General features: G+C 41.1%; 2 protein-coding genes across 2 annotated transcripts; both read right to left on the bottom strand.

Moving 5' to 3' along the window:
* Positions 1-351: 351 nt before the first annotated feature.
* On the bottom strand, positions 352-10,836 carry LOC135496857 (phospholipid scramblase 1-like). The gene is made up of 10 exons (XM_064786415.1): positions 10,530-10,836; positions 6,644-6,807; positions 6,166-6,294; positions 5,539-5,616; positions 4,625-4,701; positions 3,371-3,501; positions 3,052-3,178; positions 2,710-2,806; positions 2,493-2,551; positions 352-2,208 (listed from the first exon to the last, which is right to left on the bottom strand). The coding sequence occupies exons 2-10, from the start codon at positions 6,753-6,755 to the stop codon at positions 2,152-2,154; spliced, it is 867 nt and encodes a 288-aa protein (XP_064642485.1). The 5' UTR covers positions 6,756-6,807; positions 10,530-10,836; the 3' UTR covers positions 352-2,151.
* Positions 10,837-11,214: 378 nt separating this feature from the next.
* Positions 11,215-19,685, bottom strand: LOC135496998 (leucine-rich repeat-containing protein 15-like). The gene is made up of 2 exons (XM_064786617.1): positions 19,456-19,685; positions 11,215-15,421 (listed from the first exon to the last, which is right to left on the bottom strand). Exons 1-2 carry the CDS (start codon positions 19,461-19,463, stop codon positions 12,844-12,846), a joined length of 2,586 nt encoding a protein of 861 aa, XP_064642687.1. The 5' UTR covers positions 19,464-19,685; the 3' UTR covers positions 11,215-12,843.
* Between the last annotated feature and the right edge of the window lie 4,290 nt (positions 19,686-23,975).

The following is a 23,975-nucleotide window of genomic DNA, read 5'->3' as shown; positions in this document are numbered from 1 at the left end:
CAAACCAGCTTTCAAAAATGGCCAAAACTGCACCCGACAAAAGCGTCCATTTTATAGAGTGTTCTTGCCATCAGAGGTACAACACTGGTCATTAGCGTTTGTACAGATCCTACAGATTCAAAAACAAGAAGGATATGTCCTATAGGATGACAAGAGAGAAATATGTATAGGGAGAGCGCTTGCGAGTAGATGCATGAATCCGTGTACGCATGAACTTCTGGAAAAAACCTCGCTGTTGATGACGTAGAACGCAAAAAGGGAATCACCTCGAGTATTACACACTAATGTACATCGAACAAAAGAAAGTATGCTGGACTATGATATTACTGAAAATTCAGAAAGAAGCCTTGGTTAACCTTTCTTAATAATTCACACTTTATTTGATAACATCAAAACAATATAATAAGACACAAAATCACTCGACTTCCACGTAGCGGAAATCAAGAACCAGCACACTGAGTGACAACTATAGTACTTCGCGTCACAGAAATTCCTTGAAACCAAACGAGAAGTGTGCTTTGCCACTTCGGCACTGACCTCAGGCCTCGTGAGACATGTCAGCAAATAATTATAAACACAGGCGACATTTTTCGGCGAGGACTTAAGGGTTGACCAATAGGTACCGCCATTTTTGCTAGAAATTGAACATAAAGCAATAACAACCTCTTCAAAATGAAGTGAATGCCCATTTAAAACATTGGAGGCTGTCCTTTAGAAAACAAAGAACAGACTCCCATCCTTGAAATTGGCATTTTATTTGCTTTAGGATTTCAAATTCTAGCCAAAATGGCGGTGCCTACGGTCAACTCTTAAGCCTGTTTTTGTGATTTCAAAATCAGCAAGCCTCTCCAGATATGGTTCAGAATATTTCTGCGACGCCCCATCTGCATGTCCAATAGATGTCTATTGCCTCTTCTTCAACGAGTCATCTTACCACCAAGTCCAATCCCAGCCTTAATAACAGCAGTCTTTCAAATGAATATTATTTGAAAGACTCTGATAAAAGGCAGCCAAATGGAACTTTGCATTATTAGACCATTGTGTGTCAAGATGTCTATCAGTAAGTTTCGGGCCTTACATAAACCTCTTCAGAGTATGTAATTAAACCGGCATCAACATCGAATTTCGTAGTTCAAAGTAACGTGATTTTACAACACGATATATGTAAAATATCTTTCAGCTAACACTAGTACGAAAAGATGTTGTGCCAGCACAAGACTTTGAAGCTTGAAAAATATCAAGAGGGTGCATAACGGTTGTAACGAGCCAAATGAGCCAAACTAAACGAACCAAATAAACCAAATAAACATTCCAAACATGAAATTGAAGATCACGTTTAGATGCAATATGATTGCAAGCGTTAGGTTGATATTTACCTGAAATGAAAAAGCACTTTTATTCACTCAGGCCCACTTAATTTGGCTCGTTTAAGTTTTAAACACGCCAAAATAAACGAGTAAACGAAACGTTCCATGGTGCACCCATGCATAACTGAAAATGAACCAAATCGAAAGAGACTATGTGAATGATATTATATGTTATGCCATAAACATACTTGACCGAATCCTGCAAATGATATTACATGTAAATTTGATCTTTCAGTTCAGGTTTAAAACGTTTATTGATACAAAAATATATGGAAACCGTTTTTAATGCAAATGTTACAGCACATCAACATGAATGAAATGTTTCTAAAGACCGCCACTAATGTTGCAAAAACTGTTCTCCCACTGCCAAATATTTACATAATAGTTAGAATCGCTTGGGCATGTTGGATGGGTATGCAGCAGGAATGCTTCCGGCGCTCTAGCCGCCACTTTGAAAAAGATTCCAGATCATTCAATTTGCTCAGCTCTTGCGTTATGGCGTCAGTATTAGCCATTGCACATGAAGGATAGGGGGTAGCAGACTGAATACAAAGGTATATCCTCGCTGTTGTGCTACATTTTGCCGGGGAGGAACAAACGAAAACGACCTGAGACTCAAAATGGGTGACAGAGATCAAGGATGGACTGTACCCAGCGAATTCATGCTTCGACGGAGTCTGACGATTGATGCACATAATATTATAGTCCCACTGGCGATATTTTCTGCTGTCAATCACAAAATTGGACAAAGTTGCTTCGTCATATTGGTGAACCTCTCTCTAAGCTAACGCATGAATCTATTTCCTTTCCGCCGTCCCTTGCGTTCAAAAAACATAAAATCCTGAAATGTATTAACAAACGTCAGTTCGGTATTCATCACATAGTTAATTTATTTTAAAACTAATAAAAAGGAATTCAAGTATCATCTTAATTTTATGGTGCGCGAGTGGATCAGTCAACTAAAGCAAATGTAATGTAAAAATGCGCGATGCACGTGCGTGCACGGCAAGGTGCACTGTCAAGATGTATACAAAAATGTATACCAATGCCCGCTGGCCGGCTTTCGAAAGTCGCCCATTAAAACGTAATGGGAATATGTATACTTTCAAACCAATTAATACTTACAAGAAGAAACAGTGATCCCAGCAGACCCGCCTTCAGTCTTACGTCAAGATCCAGTGGAACTGAAAGAAAATGAAATATTATTACTTCCAGGTTCATTATTCAGATCGAATTCATGTTTTACTCAAAGGGGTGAAACTTAATCCTTCACAAAACCAAATCAGAAATATTACCCAAAAATGACAGTGACAGACAGTGAGTTTGACAATGCAACACTTACATGAAACAGATAACGAGTCCGCATCCGAGAAAATCTCCGACAGCCCTGCCCACTGTTTACAAATTTTACCAACTTCCTGTCCTTCCGGTGATTTAATCTGGAACAATAGGACATATCAACAGCTATTTCAAAGGCCGAGTCGAGTCTGGTTTGGGCAGTCTTCCACATGGGAACCTTTCATAAGTCAGGAGCGAGTCAGAATTAGCGGTATCTATCAGTGAAAGTGAAAGGACGAAATCTAACATGTTTCCAGTAGGAGGACCCAGCACTATCAAGACACGACAGCGAACATTTATTTGATACTTCAAATTTAGGTAGGCTTTCTTCACATCTTTATCTTACTCTGAATGATATATGCTCAGGGCAACATATTTTCTGCATAATACAACAATACGGTGGTCCCTTTATGCTAAATATCGTGTGATGGTTGAAGTCCAAGACCCGGAATTCTGGATCACACCAGGTTTTTCTGAAACGAAGAAAGAAGGAACGTAGAGATTATCAAGTCGTGTCAGAAAGTAGGTTGAGTGAAATAGGCTTCTCTGCTCTCTGTCAATAAAAAAAATCAAGACCCATTCCCAACGCCAACCAGTGTAAAATCATTCATACTTATATCACCCGGCGATGTTTACTTTCTCCTGTCTGTATTAAGCGTACTTACATTTGCTTGATATACGCAGCCAGTTGTCCTGGAGGGCTCTCCACCCTGATTTCGTGCGCACAGAGCGTGTCCTGCGCGCAACAACAGCAGTGGGCGCAGCATTTCATTGGACGAGCAACGCGGATTACTTCCTGTAACATTGAAAAAGGAGATTTAAAAAGTTCGGAATAGATACATTTATTACTGGCTTAGCGGAATATTGGTGACATTTCCAGAAGAGGCGGTATAAGTACGCATTAAACATGTCATAAGTCGTGGTTATTGCTCCAGATTCGAATATTTGCTGGTGTGTACGGCATTACGTGGCGCTCTTCCCATCACATTTTGTTGATTTTCCATTAGTCCCCTACATCATTGATAAACCGTGCGGCCGTAGACAGGCCGAGAATACGTCCACGACAACATCACATGCTGTTCATTGAATATTTATGAGGGAGTGGGAGTCAGTTCTTTGTTTTTCAGGGAACAGACTCCTTTCCTGGATATTAGCATTCACTTCGTTTCGAAAGAGTTCTCATTGCTTTTAGGATTTCCAGCTCTGGTCAAAATGGTGGTACCTATATGGTCAGCCTTTTATTAATGGAAATAAGTTATTATGAAATCTAAATATTCCATCCACGGCATGCATCATTCGAGGAGAGAGATGTATGATTGGATTGGAAATGAGACTATTGATCAATGGCGCAGTCGGAGACAGGCGGTGGGTGTCAATGATATAATATGTCGGTAAACAAACAGATCGATAAATTCATTACCATCAACAAACAGAGAAAACATGTTTACATCATTGCGTCTTGTGCTAATTCACTTAATGTTTGCGAAGCGTGCAAGGTTACCAACCACACTTTTTGTCGAGGGTATGACTAGAGGATACGGTGCGTGTGCAAAAAGTACGTCCTGTACAAAAAGTACATGTACGTCTAGCGGTATTGCCTCCGTAGCCTCCGCTATTGAAGCGCGTTGTCTGGAAACTGAGCAATGTCAATACATTGATCCAAAGCCTCAACATGTCCCCATTCCTTTCTGGCCCGCTAGAGGCGGAACCAAGTGGGTGTTTAGTCACGTAAATCCCCGGTCCATGTGATTCCAGCTCGCATGATGCCAGTTTCAAGCGCACCAAAGATGGACTTGGATACGATTCATATGACAGTGAGAGGGAAACTTTCAGTTACATATTTTGATCACGTCGTTTAAAACTTCTAATTTTGCAAGTGTTTCTTTACTATACTTCCCAACATAATGAGTAAGCTATACCTTGCCGGTTGAGTCTGTGATGCCCATCATGAAGCCACGGTGAGCCCCAAATGTAATCCGAGAGCATGCATCCGATTCTGAAAAGCAGAATTTTTTTTTATTCATCAATAAGCACTGTTACACAATGACATGAACGATGTTCGATCTTATATACATGTGTTCTACACCGAAGTCACGTTTTGTCGGATTCAAACAAAACTATCCCACAAAACCAGCCAAATGTGGCGTAAGTGTATCCTGCAACGGTTTCCGAATCACAAATGAAAATTTATGGTAGTCACAACGCTATTGATTGCATGTAGGCAAAAAACGACGAGAGAAATCAAACCCAAGCATTTTTGTTGTTGTGCTCATCATGCAATTTTTATGGTACCAACAATAAGGTTGTACATGTTGTACAGTTATAGCTAGGATAGAATAGCATTCCGCGAAGTTACTATTCATAGCTCACAAGGTCATTTGCATAAGATATTGATGACGTTTTAGTCGCGTGACAGTCGGACAACGCATTTGAGCTTATTTCAAAGTCAATTATCTTTGACCCTGCATTGTTTTTAGCATGAATGATACCATAGAGTCAGAGAGAGAAATATTCAGAACAATTATGTAGTATTTCCAACACTCGGACATGTGCCAGATTGAATCTAATTGCCCTAGTTAGAAAGCCTGAAACCATTACGAAACCGCATGTTTGTCCGACATTGCCTGTAATTCAGCGATGGGGAAATAGAGGGCAGCAGCTGCAGTGACGTCATCTTCGCGGAATGCTATTATAGCCTGTATGTGCATTAACGTGTACTGCCAGCTATTTTCTACACTGCGCGGCTATTCTAACGATGTTAAACTCTGGGACCACTTTGGGGAAAAATTAACCAACGTCTTGAACAATCGTAACGTATGTGATTCGAACTTACCCTCTGTGGCTGTGAATAGCTGCTGTTGTGAACTGTTGCATATCTTGTACTTATTGCTGTTTTCCCAACGAACAGATTCTGAAGGAAAAAATGCATCAAAGAGTGAAGAATATCCCTTTTAATCTATCAACATCCGTTTTTAATCGATCCATTTATCTGATATGCATCTGAGTCATATCTAATTCATGGCCAAAAAATGTACTATATTATTTAAGGCTTCAATTTGATTAAAATATCTCTGTTCACCCAAGTAGTAAGCAGTTAGAACAGGCAATGATATCACACAGAGGACCCATCCTCGTATAAGCAGGTCCTACAACACGACTTCTCCGTACGCAGGGAGTAAGTATATATCGAGTGAAATGCCCTGATATTGTCAGGATGCAGAGGACCCGATGCAACAATATGCCACATGGCCTTGAAGATGATTATACGTGGTGCTTGATATGAAACAAAACATTTTCTGGTGCCTACTTAAAGCTGGCGGAAAGCTAAAGCAAAACATAGTTATGTAGCGACCGTCATTGGCACATAAATAATTTCTGGGGGATAGAGAAACAATTGAACAATTCAAACACTAGAGGAATTGCACAGTATTGGTCTGGAGACAAACTCATTCCTACTTACTGTCCACAGATAACTGCTGGAGAATAATTAGTTGGTCTGTGTCCATGAGGTGCTCCAGTCCCGGGGGGCACCCCGCAAGGGTCAGACTGGCCGGGAGTTGAGCCCAGTGGACGTGTACAGATGAAACGCCTGCAATCAAGAGGATAACGAATACTAACTGTAAAACCGCCGCGTTAATTTTTTTTAGCCTGAAGGTATTCAAGCTTTTGAAAAATCTCGAGTGCCTTTGAGTGCATATTGCTGTTGGTCGAAAACCCTGGTTAGTAGAGGCAAAACCACAAAATGAAATTTTCAAATCATTTAATGGCAGAGACCAGCATCTTCCACAAAGCTCCACACCTGGTTATGGTAGATGTCAAGCGTGATTTTTCCAAAAGGGGTAAAAATGTTGGAGTTTTGAAAAAAAATTACCAAAAAATCTGTATTTTTAAGGATTGTACAGTAAATTGAATTATTTTTAATTCACAAAATGACTCACTTGCTTTCTTTGTTGGAGACCCATCAGGTGTTTCAGCGGACGGCTCTTCCTCGGATTGTTCATTATCTGGTGGTAGTGATGGTAGAGGCTGGTCGGTTACCGGGTTCGCCATGCAGGACGGAGACACTTCTGCCACTAAAAGGATCGGACGGAATTCATGGTTGCTGTAACAAATTGGTCAAAAAATAATGATGACTTTATACACAGGTAAATTTTGGCGAGTAAAATACACATAAATTTGTATAAAAATTATATTTAGATTTAGATTTACATAAAATTTATAAAACATAAATTTTATATAAAATTCTCGATATAGTTTAGTTTTTTTTGGAAATTTACATATAAAAATGGATATATTAAATCTCTGATATATAAGCTATATAGAAGTTTTTATATAAATTTATGTTTTATAAATATTATTTAAAATCTACATAAAAAATCTCAATCAAATTTATAACAGATATTTTGGTCAAATTTTATATCATTTTTATAAAGCATTATTAGATATAAAATTTACATAAAATTTTATGGTAATTTTATAGAAGAAAATTTTTCCCTGTTAAGAGCTTCATTTTATGCTATGTTATAGAAGCATTTCCGCTGGATGAGACAAACCTTAAACCTTGACTCCCCATTACCGGTGTTGATGACGTCACAAAATTGATACATTTATCGTATCACATTTGAGATACATAATATTCTAATGCCTGTCAATACGTCAAAGCAATCTATAAATATCGAAACATCTCTCCGAGTTCAACACGCGAACATGGAGGTGACGGTTGACTAATGATATATTGGGTTACAAAATCAGTCGACAGTTACACCTTAATATACTCTTTGTGAGCTCTTCGAAATGAGTCCCTTTGTGTTTCCATGACAACTGAAGGTGGACTGCAATTAAGTCTATTTGTGTCTCAGTTGTTTTATAACGCTAGCATATTGTCTTATGTTTTATGTACATGTGCCGATAATGCACGGTGTCTAGTCTGGTATTTTTTATAAAGCGGTCTAGCTCAATGAAACTACTATGTCATCTGTTTGATAAATTATTTCCTGTCAAACGTCACTGACTAATTAATAAATGAAGCGACGCGCTTTCAATTTCATTTATCGCCAATCAATATGATAATTAAGTATGTTTTTTATTCATGCATCAATTGATCAAGTTTAAAACTGCAGAAAAACCAAACAGTATTAACATCCTAACAGCTCAACGGCGGGCGGGCGGGCGATAAAAAAGATGAGGTTACTGCTGCATCCCTCTGCTACATGTACGTCTTTTGGCGACCTGGGCCCGGTTGTTCAAAAGAAGTTAAATTTCATTGATGTTAAGTTAAATATCAACGTTAAATTCCTTAACTTGGCGTTAGCTAACTTGGCGTTAAATTTGGGTTGTTCAAAACAACGTTAGGGTAAACTAACGCTAATGTTAGTAAATATTGCATCTTGGTTCACTGATGTTAGTTGCCATGGTAGGTATAGGTAATCAAGTTAAAGATAACGTTAGATTTAACTTAGGGTTTTAGGTAAGTTAAATCTAACGTTAAATTTAACTTAGGGTTCTAGGTAAGTTAAATCTAACGTTAAAGATAACGCCAATGTTAGGCTAATATTGTTTGAACAACTCAAAATAAAACTTGACGTTATCTTAACGCCAAGTCAGGAATTTTAACGTTAAGTTATCTTTAAAAATGTATTTCTTCTTTTGAACAACCGGGCCCTGATACCAATCGATCTGTGAAGCAGCCCCATACCAATTATTAATCCGTCAATTAAGCTAACGCCACGAAGCATCACTGCAGAAAGGCAGGAGAGCTACGACTGTTGACATTATTGATGGATTTCTACAGCCTCACATGTGGTTATACAATACCGATTGCACGCTTGATTGCATGAAGGCACTATCATTAAATCGTTGATAGTTCTTGATCACTAGAATATGATTCAACAGCACGTATCAAATCAATAGTGACCTCAATCGTGGTTTGAGCTGCTGTTAGAGTTTTCGGCTTGGTCATGACTATTCAAGAACAGGAGAACGTAAAATTAGCCATCATCACCTGAATTTCGAGTAAAATCGGCCTAACTATAAAAATCCAGTATGTCATAAAATTTCTTCTACTTTTAATCAAACTCGTCAACTCATTCATCCTCTGCCTCCTATAATGGCAGCACAAAAGTGACTCACATGTATTTTCAAAACAATTTTACTAGACCGACCGACCTAGGATCCGGACAGCACCTTCGTACTATTCGTAGATGTATGCACAAGCATTGTTGGTTGTACATTGTGCGAATGAAGATGACAATGATGTATGTTTTGCTGCCCGGTTTTGTTGCTGCCTGCAGAAATAGAAAATTGATCAAAGGCTAATCAGCCTCACAAGCTAATCACCAACTCAAGACGATTATCGGCTCATTCAATTAACCTCAAGTTAACCTTGGAACGACAGCATTGATCAGGGTGGGACCAAAAAGGGGGCAAACATATCTGCACATCCACCGGTAGCAGTGGATGGAGAATCTTTTTGAATGGAACAATGAGAGCAAAATATTTCGATTCGAAACTTTACAGTAGTTTTTGCGCCGGAGCCATTTTGAGAAGCAAAGTCGGGGGTGACTTGAGCCGAGAGAAGAACTTACCATGAATTGTAAGAGCTGCAAAATTGCTCCCAACTTTGCTTCTAATAATTGACTCCGGAACTAAACCGATTCGATATTTATTTCATGGTCTCGTTCTTCTTCTAGAAAGAAACTCGAATCATCCGAAAAGGTGGCTTGGGTCTTTGTGGTGAAGGTATGGTCGTCCCTTTTTTGGGCCATCCTGTCTATGATGGCCTTGCCTTGCGATATGCATGCGCAAGGGTGTGGTCCTTTAGGTCTTCAAAGGAAGATCTATTTATCATGTCTATTGATCTTCATGATTGCTGTCACATAGATAGTGGATTGGCTAGGTAATGGAGTTGAAACCGCCTACTAAATTTACCCAGTATAGTTATGATCACGAAGTAGAGCAATACGGTTTCACATAAAAATTGATTATTCGAACAACATCATTTCTGGGTATATATTGCATCATTGCAAAAAGCAGACAGAGTGGATTTCCGGTCATTTTTTGAATTTCTAACATTGACACAAAAGAAACTTAAATTACCGATGCACCGCCAAGAATAAGTAAAGACTAGGCTTCATTCGTTTTTTATGCCATCACACAAGAAATAAATTTACCTTCAATGTTTTGGGTAAGATCTTAAGAACGCGATATTCATACATGGCCAAGTGTCAAAGGTACACAAAATTCGTAAGGTTAAGTAAGTAATGGTTAAGAGTGTTAACTTTGTCAAAGAAAGGTCTTGACATGATGTACATGTGGCTAGCACTACCTAGAATGGTATACCAGTATATAGGTAATGCTGGGGCCGTCCATTCACTTTTCGTGTTGGCCTACACCCCCCCCCCCCCCGCACATACGCATGCACTGATAGCTCAGTCCTTCTGCGTACGTACGTCGTCGCGCCGGTGGTCTACTGCGAACGCACACGTACGCGCGCATAGGTAAAATTACCTTAAATTCGCAAATGCACTCCCCTCCCCGATACATATACATCCTGCGTGCTTTCGAAATGTACGGCCGCGGCCATTAGCATTACCATGGATGCCCATAAGCCTACGTGTATAGATGTCCCTAGTATTATCATACTGCACGATCATTTGGGAGGTTCAAATAAATGACATGTCCATAAAGGGGAAATAATGAAATCGTATTTGAAGTCTAGGCCAAATGGGAGTCGTAAACATATCAAAATGCAGTCATTTTAATTTTTTATTGTTACACGGGCTTTAATGTTCAGACAATTTCTAGTTACCTGCTAAACGCACCTACCTGTAGAGTTAGTAGTCCAGTAGTCCAGCGTTCGTCGTTAAATGCCACCCGCGAGCGAATGGCGTCCAGAGAAACACTTAGCAGTGACGCCCTTGGCAACGGTTTCTAATGGAAGTAGCATTGACGAGTGAGCGTATCGAAGAGAAATAACGTGAAACAAACTTGAGCATTGTGATTCAACACGCATTTTTCCATGCTGTTGACGATGTCCGCCTCGAGACAGACATTCTAGAGGGAAAACAACATGTAATCTCGGATACCAGAGCGCTCGGTATGACAGTGCATCCACTGTATGCACTGACAATGTATGGCTCGCCTCGAGTAAATCAACGAGGCCTCCTCGACCCTCCGCTGCCCGGCGGATAGGGTCGAGGTTACCTGGACTAGTGTCCCGGGAGGCAACCACAGCGCCGAACGAAACTCCAACAGGAAACGAGGACGAGAACCGACGGATAACCTGGTCGGAGTGGAAGGGAACTGGACATTCGAGCGCAGTTCACAGTGGGACTCGAACTTGTACTCGGGAGTCAGGCGGCGGAGCTGCCCCTGTCTGATTATCCACTAGAGCCGAGAGGAGCCCACCCGTGGCTTTGACCTGAACGCAGCAACGGGGCAAGGCCCTTGGGGACTCGAGCCTTTCTAGGGTAACAGATAACATGAAGACATCACTAATAAGCATGCGGTAGTTTATAAAACTCTACATGAGAACAAGACAAGTTAATGAGAATAAAAGCAACAGACAAAATGGCAACAAAATTAGTGCCAAGAATAAATGCGGCGAAAATTAACATGGAAAGGAAATATTATTCTAAATCCCGTGCAAACAAAACATTATCTCTCATTGATTGTTTTAGAGTTGTGAGTGTACCGGGCAAGTAAAGATTATACACTGTTTCTTGTCAGACTACGGAACCCTTTCATTTCATAAAATCCGGACGGCGCCGCGGGGGAGACTTTTATATCATTCTTTCTTGGTGGCGAAAGTCAGAGTCCAAACATTACAAGGGGAATTACTGTACTGAGGAAATCAGGGGCTAAAGATTGCGTTCAACATCGACCCCTGATTTCCTAAGGATGACTGTACACTGCAGGAATTAGAACAGCTATAAAATTACTAAGATGATAAAAACAACGAAAATGATTGGAAAGTTCACCCAATGAACATGATAAAATACAACGATAATAATAATGCGAGCTTTAAGCAATTCTGTTTGGTTTATACAGTTTCTACTTTTTGAGTAGCCTACTGTACTCACCAAAAAGAACTTCAATTCAACTATTGCTGAGTACACCCGCCGTGACAATTCAAAAAAAAAAACGCTCAAGTCATTTAGATGCCAATCACATGACCAAAATAAGCTTAATAAAAACGTTAACATATTTTTCATGATCAACTTGAGTTTTTTTACTCCAAAGGTAAAAACTCAAGTTGATCATGAAAAAAGGTTCAATGGTTTTATAAGAATGTATTTCATTCTGATCAATACGGCATCCAACATATACCGAAGATTGTATAAATGCAAACTAACTACCAAAATAATAAACTGAACACAATGCATGTAGACGTTCGTAGTCGAAAAGAAAGATTATGATCGAGTTTGTATATGTATAAAGACTAAACATACAATTACTTGCTATGATGAAATAACAATGTGTCTTACACTGAAATGTGATAATTACTAAGAAATGACGATTATATCAATATACATGTATTAGGTACGGCAGCAGATTAGTGCCATGAAAAATAAAATATTATCTCGTTATTACGAGATCTTTTCTCGTTATTACGAGATGTTATCTCGTTATTACGCGATGATGGTATATGGGTCTATAAAGTACGGACCTTTTCCGCGCTTGATCCTGAGCTTTAATCCACGATGTTGCGTGCACTTTCGCATCTCGTAATAACGAGAAAAGATCGCGTAATAACGGGAAAGATCTCGTAATAACGAGATAACATCGCGTAATAACGAGAAAAGATCTCATGATAACGAGAAAAGATCTCGTAATAACGAGAAAAGATCTCGTAATAACGAGATAATATTTCATTTTTTATGGCACTAATCTGCTGCCGTAATTAGGTGTAGTGATGACGCAGTGATTTTCTTGGTCTTCTTTTAATCATGAAGCGACCCAACCATAGCTCAACAAACATTTTATCGCTTCACACGAAGAATAATTAGACTGAGTCTGCTGATCACTAGAGCAATAAAAATAAGACATCGGAAAAATAAAAAAAGCTTCGACAAGATGATTTTTTGATGAATCCCAAAATATCATCAAGGCATTACGACCCTGGACACGCCCGTCACAATTAATCTTGGACAGCAGGAGCCATCGCATCAACGAACCTTTGGGGACGTCGCTGCAGTTTGTTGGTTAGCCTCTCGCGGAAGAGTTGCTGCTGATTCGGATCCTCGGACCAAGAGAGATGGTCGCCTTCTTCGAAGATTCGGCGAAGCCCGTTCGGGATCCTGTTGGGCGGGATCTCTTCAAGTTCGATTACAATCAAGCCGAAAGCGCGCAGGTTTGCCTCTTTTAAGAGCAGATGGAGCTCGAAGTCTTGGAAGTGATCCTGGATGTATTGCAGGCTCAGTACGATCAAACCGCGCTGGCTCTGGCTCATGTTTTCTGTCACATTGGTTAGGTCGTATTCTCCGGGCACGAAGTCGCGCTCATTAAAGCATAATCGAAACCCACCATTGTAACCATTGCCATTGTCGTAGTTCTGAAGTAGTTCATCCAAGACAAACCGCCTGTCATCTCTGTGGTTTGAGATATAGGCGTCAAATCTGAGGTCATCGCCAGGAATCGGTTCATACCCAGGTGCTCGGGTGTGCCTTGCGACAGCTTTAGCGATTCTGTAGGCGCGAAGCTTTATAAACCACCGATAGCGGTACATCACGAGCGAAATGACCAAAATGAGTATCACAAAGCCTCCTAGCGACCCACCGAGGATGTACGGGAATAGATCCTTGCATGTCAGGGAATCTGGATCGAACTTTAGTAGAGGGATTCCGGCCATGTTCACAGGAGAGTTGCAGGTGTACAACTCGAGTTCGGGGAAGGTGACATTGGTTGAGTTGATCCATCGCCGGAACCACACCAATCCGCAGTCACACGAGAAGGGGTTCGCAGTCAAGGTCAAAGTCGTTAGCAATTTCAAATCTGCCAAAGACGGTTCATTGATAGTTGCAATGCGATTTCTGCTGAGGTTTAGGTGTTTCAATGTACTGTTCTGAGACAAGAAAGTGGATGTTCCCCATTGGGAGATCGCGTTCTCTCCCAATTCAAGCATTTTCGCGCCCTTCAAATGACGAAACACATCACCAGTGAGCTCCTGGATGTCGTTCTTCTCAATGTACAGTTCCTCCAGATTTTCCAAGCCAGCAAATAGTTCCCCCTTTGTATCCTTACGCAACTGCGGTCCCAGATCATTATTCGTCAGTCTCAGGATTTTCAGCCGCTTCAGGTTTTGAAAGACGAGGGCGGGAAGGGCTGAACAACGATTGTCCGAAAGATCCAAATACTCCAAACTCGCAAGCTTCTCAAAGATACGCGGGTTTTTTATTATCTTTGTTATTTTGTTACTCTTCAGAGACAAACTCCGTAGCTTTCTGAGCGGACTGAACACTTGTACACCCGCGCCATCTATGTGGTTACCAGAGAGGTTCAGATACCTGAGGTGCTCGAGTCCAGCGAATGCGTGAGGGTCTAGTTTCAGAATGTTATTGTTCTTGAGATTCAACACCCAGAGATTCTTCATCCCCGCAAAGAAATTATCAGAGATCTTCGAGATCGAGTTATCCTGCAGATTCACAATTTTCAAAGATATCGGCAAACTGTGCGGTAGGCCACTTATTTCATTCTGATTCAGAATCAACTCTTCAAGGCTCTCAAGACCCCTGAAAGCCATCGGAGCGATCTGCTGTATCTTACTGTAGCCGATGTCTAATCTGTATAATTTCGGTAGATACACAAATGTCCCTTCTTCGAGTTTCTCAATGCTATCAGTGTGGCGGAAGCTCAACTGCCGGAGGGAACTATTTGCAAACCCGCGGAAGGTATCGGCAGGTAGGTCTCTGAAGTGGCTCATGCCGTCAAAGTTCAATGAAGTAAACTGCTTCCCTTTCCCCAAATCATCACAAAGATTCCGAATGTCCTCGCCGCTTAAGGAATTGTAAGAGATCTTCAAGGACGTCAATGTGTCGCTGATGTAATGAAAGCTGCCAGCTTCAATCGAGCTCAACCTATCACGAGATAGCGATATTTTTGTGATTGGCGAATTGAGCAGAGGAGCGAAATCGTCCTTGGCGATAGCCCCAAGGTCATTGTTACTCAACCCAACGCTTTTTAGCTTCGTTAAACTGTGGAAACTGTCGGGAAACTTAGGGCTTGTTAAAGCGTTCAGCTCGAGGAGTAAAGTCTTGAGGTCTCTACACTTTCCCAGATCAGGTATTACCGAGAGTTTATTCTGCCCGAGATATAGATCCTGGAGCATGGGCAGATCATCACATATGCTCGGCTCAATTCTTGGCAGTGAATTTCTTGTCAAAAACAGTATCTTCAAATTAACAAGCCCGTGGAAAGCGCCAACTGTTATCGTCCGCAACTGACTCCCCCGGAGATCTAATTGGGTTAGATTTTTCAGCTTAACAAATGGCCCTCTTTGGATGACACTGAAACTGTTCCTTCCGAGATTCAGCGTCTCTGCGGGCTCTGGGATGTTATCTGGGATGTCAACCAAGCCCACATTTTCGCAATTGATGTTCTTAAAGTCTTTACTGCACTTGCAGGGCCTGCCACCTGGGGTCGATGGGCATGTGTACGAAGTGTCGATAGTTCCAAATCTAGTCGCTAAGAGGAGTGTTGCAAGGAGGTACAAAGTTGACCTGAAAGAAAAAAAACCTAACTGATTAGTTCTCCGAAGCAGCTATAAAATTGAAATTTCGCGGCACTTTTTTGTTCACGAGGGAAAGGCTCGTTAAGAAGTAAATGCCCACGTCAGGTCCTTTTGATAAGAAACTACAAGCCGGGCCTATTTCTTCAAAAGTTGGGTTTTCTTCAATCTATTTGTTGGACCAAACACAAATCACGGGCCAACAGATTTGCAAAACTTATCATTAATTGCTCTTCGATTTTTGGGGTCAGGACAGGGCCACTTTTTTTCTAATAGGTGTTTGGAAATCTGTGGTTGATTCTAAATCTCCAGAGTCAAGCCATCACAGAAATATGCTTTTTGATATTTAATATATTTAAGAAAATGTGGTCTCACTGCTCAGTTTAGAAATTGTATTTTAAGAGAGCCATATCAATGCGCGAGTGACGATTTGACGGCAATTGGCATTGAGATGTTGTAAAATTTTATTATGATATTGGTGAGGCGTATAAAATTTCGCGAGTATTGATTGCCCCTATATATATATAGGGGCACTTTTTTACCAAAACCTACATGCATGTGTAGCAGTGTACACGTAATTTACACCATTGTACACGTAATGTACACAGTGTCTAAGGCTTTGGCTCTGGCCTTATTTAAAACTAAACAAAAAAAATTAGCTTTAAGAAAAACTAACTTAAAATCCGCTTAAGGGTTGCTCACTAGCTAAATGATCTAAATTTGCAAAAATAGTTTTTTTTAACAGCATATATATATCATGTACATCTATACTATAATGCGCGTTGTGGCCGCTAAATAGGAGGCGATTTTTGTTTCAAAATTGGGCCTCGGAAATGCGTCGAATTCTTGCAACTTTTGGCTTCGTAGGTGTGGATCATAAGTAAGAGTGTCACTGAGGGTGTCATACGTCGAATATCTTGGTGGTTTTGGAATAAATAACAACTTTTCAGAGAGCACGTCGACTGGAGAGCTCCGCTCATTCTCAAAAGCATACACAAACTTCACGCATATTCTCCCTGCCACATCAATATTAGCTTCCAGCACGTATGTAGTGCTATACAACCTGGTCCATGGTGCAGGGTATTAGCAGGGAGATTAATGATTAGCCTATTCTATTTTAGTTCTATTCGAGAAACACTGACCGGAGTGATAAGGCAAATTCTGCAGGGTGGCCTACCGGAACATGCAGTCAGGGTATCAATAAACAGTTATGCCAGGATGGACAAAATATGTACAGTGGCCAGCGCTTGCTCTTTGATTTATTCTTTACTGATTGATGTTGTCAGTTTGAATTGCGTTCTGCATCTCTCCATGCGCCTTGCTTTGGTCCGACAGTGGCATTGGGTACGGGAGTGGGTAGGTGATATGCCTAATATGTGAGGCCCTTATTTGGAACAGGACCTGCTGTCACTGGTCTCAATGCATTGTGCAAAATAGCGTACTCCAATCAATCTATTGGGGGTTGCATGTTGATAGCAGCAATAAGTCCCTAAATGCAGTTCATTTCGTGTTTGACCTTTAATAAAACTTAAGTAACGTTAGAAATTTAATGTAGTTCAATCATCGTGCCCATTTAACTAATGTATATTACATTTCAACTTTGCCCGCTCCATGGGTATATGCTAGTGTATGGCTTAAATTCCCAGGTGTCCGGTCCTGTAATATTAAATACTAGCATTGTACCCGTGGCGCAGGCAGGTTCAAATGGGCTATACCTCGAATAGATTGAATTGCAATGAAAATCTAATGCAATATCAAAGGAGCCATATCGAAGAGACAAATTAAACCAACCATTTGTCCACAGACTCGGACCTAGCTGTGGCGTGCTGTATGCGTGCATATAAAAGTACATGTATATCAGTTGGTCCGATAGAGATGATGAGGCAATGCCTCGTTTCTTAGTCAGCAATGCCCCTTTTTATACGGAGAAGAAGAAGTACCCAGATAGGCCTTCACATGTCGGCCTCCAAATGGCTCGAACCAATTGCACTATCACTACTATAACTTTAAAATGCGCGCTCCTCCTATATTAGCCAGGTCTCGGGCAAGGCACTTACTCGACAGGCAAGCTAGAAGTTCAGCACCGTGAGCAGCTCCTTGATAAGGCCATTTCAGGTTCAGCGCGCCTCTTCAGATCAAGTATTGAAAGCTGTGGTGAGCACATAAACAGACCATGGTAACCTTCATTATCAAGGGCTAGCTCTGGCTAACACAGCACCCATAAACAATAGACCACCAATTTGACCTCAGCTTCTTACTGTGGGGAAACCCAAGTCCAGCAACCGAAAGTACCAAAAATACATTTTTGTTTACATTTGAACTGCACACATACGTTTGTTTACAATTTCTTTCCCCGCGAAATCTCGAACATCAGGTGACCTGCAATCGTGGATTGAAAATAACATTAATCTTAGTTCAGCAGGTCAACAGGTACAGGCTGTTCCAATCATCCCCTTACAGCCAGCTGTTCAACAGGTAATGTTAGCCACCCCACAGGGAGTGCAGGTGATTGATTAAGCCCCTGCATAACTAAACAGCAATGACTTGGCTTCTGTGAGTGGTAAGGAGAATTGACAGTGTTCGATTAAAAATCCCGATCATTACTGCTCCGCTGAAGTAAATTTCCTAAAATAAACATGACGTTGCATCAGGATAACATATCACCTGCAAACGTGCAAAATTTCGAGACGAAACACTACCCCCAAATGGCACTTTATCGAGCCGCCTTATAGTATTATGATATAGATGCCAGTGTGCATCCATGTATTTTATCATGATAGCAAAAACCTTTTTCATGTTGATAAACCTCATGCACTGGTACGCGGTAATAGCATTCCGCGAAGTTACTATTTATAGCTCACAATGTCATTTGCATAAGATATTGATGACGTTTTAGTCACGTGACAGTCGGACATCGACACTTATTTCCACGCATTTGAGCTTATTTCAAAGTCAATTATCTTTGATCCTGCATTGTTTTTAGCATGAATGATACCATAGAGTCAGAGAGAGAAATATTCAGAACAATTATGTAGTATTTCCAACTCGGACATGTGCCAGATTGAATCTTAATGCCCAAGTTAGAAAGCCTGAATCCATTACGAAACCGCATGTTTGTCCGACATTGCCTGTAATTCAGCGATGGGGAAATAGAGGGCAGCAGCTGCAGCGACCTCATCGTCGCGGAATGCTATTGATCCATTTACATTGATTATGCTGGGTGTCTGTGATTATCCATTTCTGAACAATAACAATGAATCATGTCTAAAAATGGGTGCCCCACTCGGGAGTTTGCCAATATGATAATGATTTTCTTGCGTTTAATAATGATAATAATAACAATAGGGCCTATTGTTTCCCTGTAGGGGACGTCAAGTTGTCCCAACTATAAATGGTCGCGACTTATACAAGTAGTCCTGGCTTGGCCTTTATTTCGATATTTGCATTGCACCGGTTTTGATATTACATGTATACAAGAAGCTGAGACTCAATCAATGAATCATAGCGTCGAGGACTTCTTTCTAACTAAATCTAGGCCTTATCTAGGCCAATGTTTTGTGAATATTTTAGGCCTATCCAGTGTACGATTGGACTTTAGATTTCTAATTTTGTAAATACGCTCTGAACACAGATTTTAACAATTGCCGTTGTGTATACAGATTATGAATACAGTAGGACCTCTCTATTAAGGACACCCACGGGTCTGACAAGTGCTGTCCTTAATAGAGAGGTGTCCTGATTAGAGAGGTCAAATTGAATGGAAACAACCAATTTGGGACGATAACTAGTGTCCTTAATAGAGAGGTTGTCCTTAATGGAGAGGTCTCCGCTAACAGAGGTTCCACTGTACTATGAATACAGAATTTCAACGAACCTGAATGCATGATATTCACACTACGACATCGCAGTGTACATGTACTTCTATTTTTCTGACACACCAAAAACGACAGGATTACCGGCGTATCCGTTAGCTTTAGGGACTATACCAACACGGTTATATTGAGCTAGGCCTACTTGGTGACTCACCGAATCATTGTTTTCCCGGAAAGGTTGTCACGAAATGGCCCGGAGATGACTTAACCTGTTTTCACTTTCCTACTCCGAAGAATGGCATATATTATTTGCAATTCACAGCTTGTAGCCTACGTTTTCCATGTCGGCCAATGTACTGATTGATACCGATACGGAATCTGTAACCAATACTGGGAAAGTGGTACGATTTCCCGGTATGATTCGGGGAATTCCTCCCCTCGCTGCGACAGGGGAGACATCAGGTGAGCGTATGAGGAACTTCTTATGTCTATAGAGTCATGCACTTGATTGGGAACAACTTTTACGAAGACGTTATTTATGGCAAGCGGAGTGTCCAGTTATTGAAACAACCTATATTTCTTCAATAACGATAAACTAAGTTTATTTGAAAGAAATATTATAGGTTTTTTAAAACTCCTAATAAACCAGGTTGTTTGAAAAAGATAAGTTTATCTGTAAAAAAAACAATATTCTTTCCTCATTAAGTAAGCTTTTTTCCATAAACCTATATTTTATGATAAAAATACTGGTTTTTCAGCACAAAACCTGTAAATATTGCAAATGTTACAAATTACAATGGACACTGCACGGTATCAAAGTAATATCAACCATAGTAGCGGTATATATTCATACTGCATGGATACTTACATAAAGTTCAGGAAATGTCAATTGCTAAATCTTGATTTGGATCATTAAATCTGAATTCAGAAAAAAAAATTATTTTGAGATTTCAATAAACCTTATGAACGAACTCCAAATCGTCCGTGGTGGGACCCGAAGACACATTGTGCAGGAATGTGTGTTGGGCGCGCAGAAACGCACGGGCAGAAGGCGGTTGTAGTGTTGGAGTGGCATTGTACTGGCGAATGCATTGTGTGTTGTACGCGGATGTGCGGTCGTCATATGGGACATGTGGGACCGAAGATAGAATTTTTTGGACTCCTTCAGCGTTCGATTGCCTGTAATGTATAGGTTGACTGCTTAGTGGATCATATTCGAAAGCCGGCCATATGACATGTGTTTTGTTTTTTTAGACTTTAGTAATAATGTTCCATCGACGGTTAAAATGGATATAATCCCGAATTAATCAAGCAAAAACCGAGCAGGCGTTTCGAGAAAAATATTTATTTTGAGATTCAAATAAACCTTTTGAACGGATTCCACATTGGCCGTGGTGGGACTCGAAGACACCTTATGGAGGAATGTATGGTTTTTATGGGGCACCATTAATTTTGAAGATCTTCTGGTTTTTCCTAAAGAATAATCAATATTCGCTAGCAGGATTGTTATGCTCCCAGATATGAAGAGGGTTCTATGTTCCTCAGGTTCTTTGTTCATCAGTCTGGTGTTCCTCAAGAGTCAAGTGTCTTCCAGTCTCTTTGCCTGCAAAACCCTTTTCCAACCAATTTTTTATGCATTTACCATTCGGCAACATGTTGGTGGGGAAAAAACCTGATCCCTGACCCCTTGAATTGGTTGCCCAGGTACAACCACATGCAACTGTCTCAAGGAAGCCACCAGTACCACCTCTTGGCAGTCTTCTTGCCACTATCATGCCAGTGAAAAGGAAGGGTAATGATGGTTGAGGGTTGGGGGTAAGGGTACCATCAAAGGGGTACCCCTTCCTCGCCCTGGGTTAAACGTGTCACAGGACTGTGCCATCATGAAGGACTTATTGAGAGGCCAATGGGGGGGGGGGGGGGTTGCCCCCCCCCCCCAATGCACTGGCTAAAACATGTCAGAAGAATTCAATTCCCATTCAACGGGAAAGAAATAGCGTTGAACGGGAATAGGGTTATTGTGACCGCATTGGTACGCCATACCAACATCTCTTGTGGAGGTATGGGCTTGTCGATGTATCAATAATGTGTTGGCGGGGTGTTAAGTCATACATAGCCCAGGGGCGGATACCAGGTTCGAAATCGACTGGACAATAAGCACCGTGGGTGCCATTACACTAGACAAAAAGCACCCAGCTTCTTCTTCTACACTTTTCTATACAACCGAGGTTGGCCCCACGCTCACGGAGGTCACGTGTCACGATAACCATCAGCTTTAGCATACCGACGCAGCCATATCGATTGTCAAGAAAAATACGCAGCAAATCCATTCATTTTGTCATCACATAATTTTTCATTCTCTGAAGATATCCCTCCTACATACCTTTTCTGAATAAATCATCCGAAATGTGCTTTCAAAGACCTACAGACCTAAACGCGTTTTTTTCTGTTTATCTGTTCTTTTTATTTCGCTCACCGCTAATGCCGCAAGTACCACAGCGCGAGATAAAACGAGATTGCAAGAAACGTCCTCGTCCCCAAGATCCGTAAGCCAGGCAAAAAGAAGCTGGGTGCTGTTTGTCTAGTGTAATGATCAGGGTTCGCCAGTCTACCTCTCTGGCTGGGCACCACCTCCACAGCTAGGAACCTCTCTGACCAGGCACCACGGATGCGCATGCTCCGTTTGGATCTATTCCGTTTCCGTTTTGATCACTTCCGGTAACGCAGGCGCATTGAAGTTAAGGAAAATATGGTGGTGCCTGGCTGTGGAGGTAACCTGCTCTCGACCATTTCAAGAGAAAAGACTATGAAATGTTCTGTTATTAACACAGTTTACCCAATATTGAACAGACTCAAAGTTTTATTTGTTCAAGTAATCAAATGTATAAGGCCAGGGACACATACAATGCTTTTTTCACTTGGTGGTGCCTGGCTGTGGAGGTAACCTGCTCTCTACCATTTCAAGAGAAATGACTATATTATTGTTCGATTATTAAGGCAGTTTGCCCAATATTGAACAGATTCAAAGTTTTATTTATCAAAGTTATCAATTGTATAAGGCCAGGGAAACATACACTGCTTTTTTCACTTGGTGGTGCCTGGCTGTGGAGGTAACCTGCTCACGACCATTTCAAGTGAAATGACTGTGAAATGTTCTGTAATTAACACAGTTTGCCCAATATTGAACAGATTCAAAGTTTTATTTATCCAAGTATTCAATTGTATAAGGCCAGGGACACATAGACTGCTGTTTTCACTTGGTGGTGCCTGGCTGTGGAGGTAACCTGCTCTCGACCATTTCAAGTGAAATGACTATGAAATGTTCTGTAATTAACACAGTTTGCCCAATATTGAACAGATTGGGTTATTGATCAGTTTGGAAGAAACTTCTTTGAAATATTTAATATTGGGTGGATTGTGGTAATAACTTTATAGTCATTTTACTTAAAAAAGTCAAGAGTGGTATTCATTGATTGTAGTCACAGTGTAAAATGTTCAATTCTCATCAGGAGGTTTTTTATTAATAGATATGCGAATGTGTCCACTGAACAAAACTGTTGTAATTCAAATGATGTCTATTGATTGATTAATAAATACATCTTTAAAACTAAATCGTGTGGTCATTTCATTACTTGGACCCTCAGCCTGGAAATTCTTCTTCTTTGTGTTCATTTCCATCTAACAGACTCTCCAGACTTACTAGTAATCAGAAGCGGAGTTGGTGTTCGTCAGCCGGTCAAGTCTCCCTCCTCAACGCTGCAAGCGTTGGGCATCTTCCCAGGATGTGCTCGACAGTCATTGGCTCGATCTGGGGGGTGTCGCTATCTCCTTACTCCTAGACATGCAGAAGCCTGGAACAAGCTGGACATCGGGCAGCAAACCCAATATTAATGTGCTCAGAACACTTCTCAAGTAATTAGTGTTTCAGAGTGATCTATAGCCTATACCTAATACAATAGTGATTATTTCGGGCAGGGCTTAGAGGAGGCTTAGAGTAACGAGACTAGTATATAGCAGGCCCGGGAAAGCAGGGGCGTAGGTAGCAGAGGGGGGGGGGGGCAAATGCCCCCTCCCCCCGAGGTCACCAAAATATGTGTTTTTGGCCAAAAGATTTCATAAAGGGTCATTTTGTCCCCCAGAGAGCCTTTTGCCCCCCCCCCCGCCAGACCAAAAAGCTAGCTACGCCCCTGGCCCTGTAGGTGTATAGTATAATTTACTCTAAGTAAGGGCAGGGCAATAAGGAAAGGTGCTATGCTGCATGTAGGCCCTATTATATTCTATAACAAAGAAACCCAACATATGATTTAAAGGTGCCGGTGTAATAGAATCAGATGCCCCCTGATATTAAATGCCCTCAACAATAGAACACCGGCACCATTCAATAGGACTCTAAAGAGGCCAAGACCCTTCATCCGAAGAAGAACAATACAGGCGGGCATCAGGAAAGGGAGGGCATTTGATTCTATCACAGCGGAACAATATATCTCCCTTTTCCCACAAGAACTAATATTCCTCACAAAGGAATTCTAGACTGGACTTAGATTCATGGGGACCAGCATTTCTTTTACACCCGCACGCGGAGCATGAGCTGAGCTGCTGCTGCACGCCAACATATCAACCAACAGCACCGCCATTTCTTCAAACGGTTGGAAGTGATACTACCAGTCACGTGTGGTTCCTGGTCAGAGAGGTTCCTAGCTGTGGAGGTGGTGCCCAGCCAGAGAGGTAGGCTGG

This window comes from Lineus longissimus, chromosome 12 (assembly GCF_910592395.1).
Source record: "Lineus longissimus chromosome 12, tnLinLong1.2, whole genome shotgun sequence".
Lineage (NCBI taxonomy): Eukaryota > Metazoa > Nemertea > Pilidiophora > Heteronemertea > Lineidae > Lineus > Lineus longissimus.
This window is presented reverse-complemented; position numbering and strand designations above follow the sequence as displayed.

Coding starts and splice junctions, on each gene's coding strand:
- LOC135496857 (XM_064786415.1), bottom strand. CDS start 6,755: ATGGCGAACCCGGTAACCGACCAGCCTCTACCATCACTACCACCAGAT. Junction 5,617..6,165: donor CCAGCAGTTATCTGTGGACA/GTAAGTAGGAAT, acceptor TTTTTCCTTCAG/AATCTGTTCGTTGGGAAAAC. Junction 3,179..3,370: donor GCTGCGTATATCAAGCAAAT/GTAAGTACGCTT, acceptor TCTTCGTTTCAG/AAAAACCTGGTGTGATCCAG.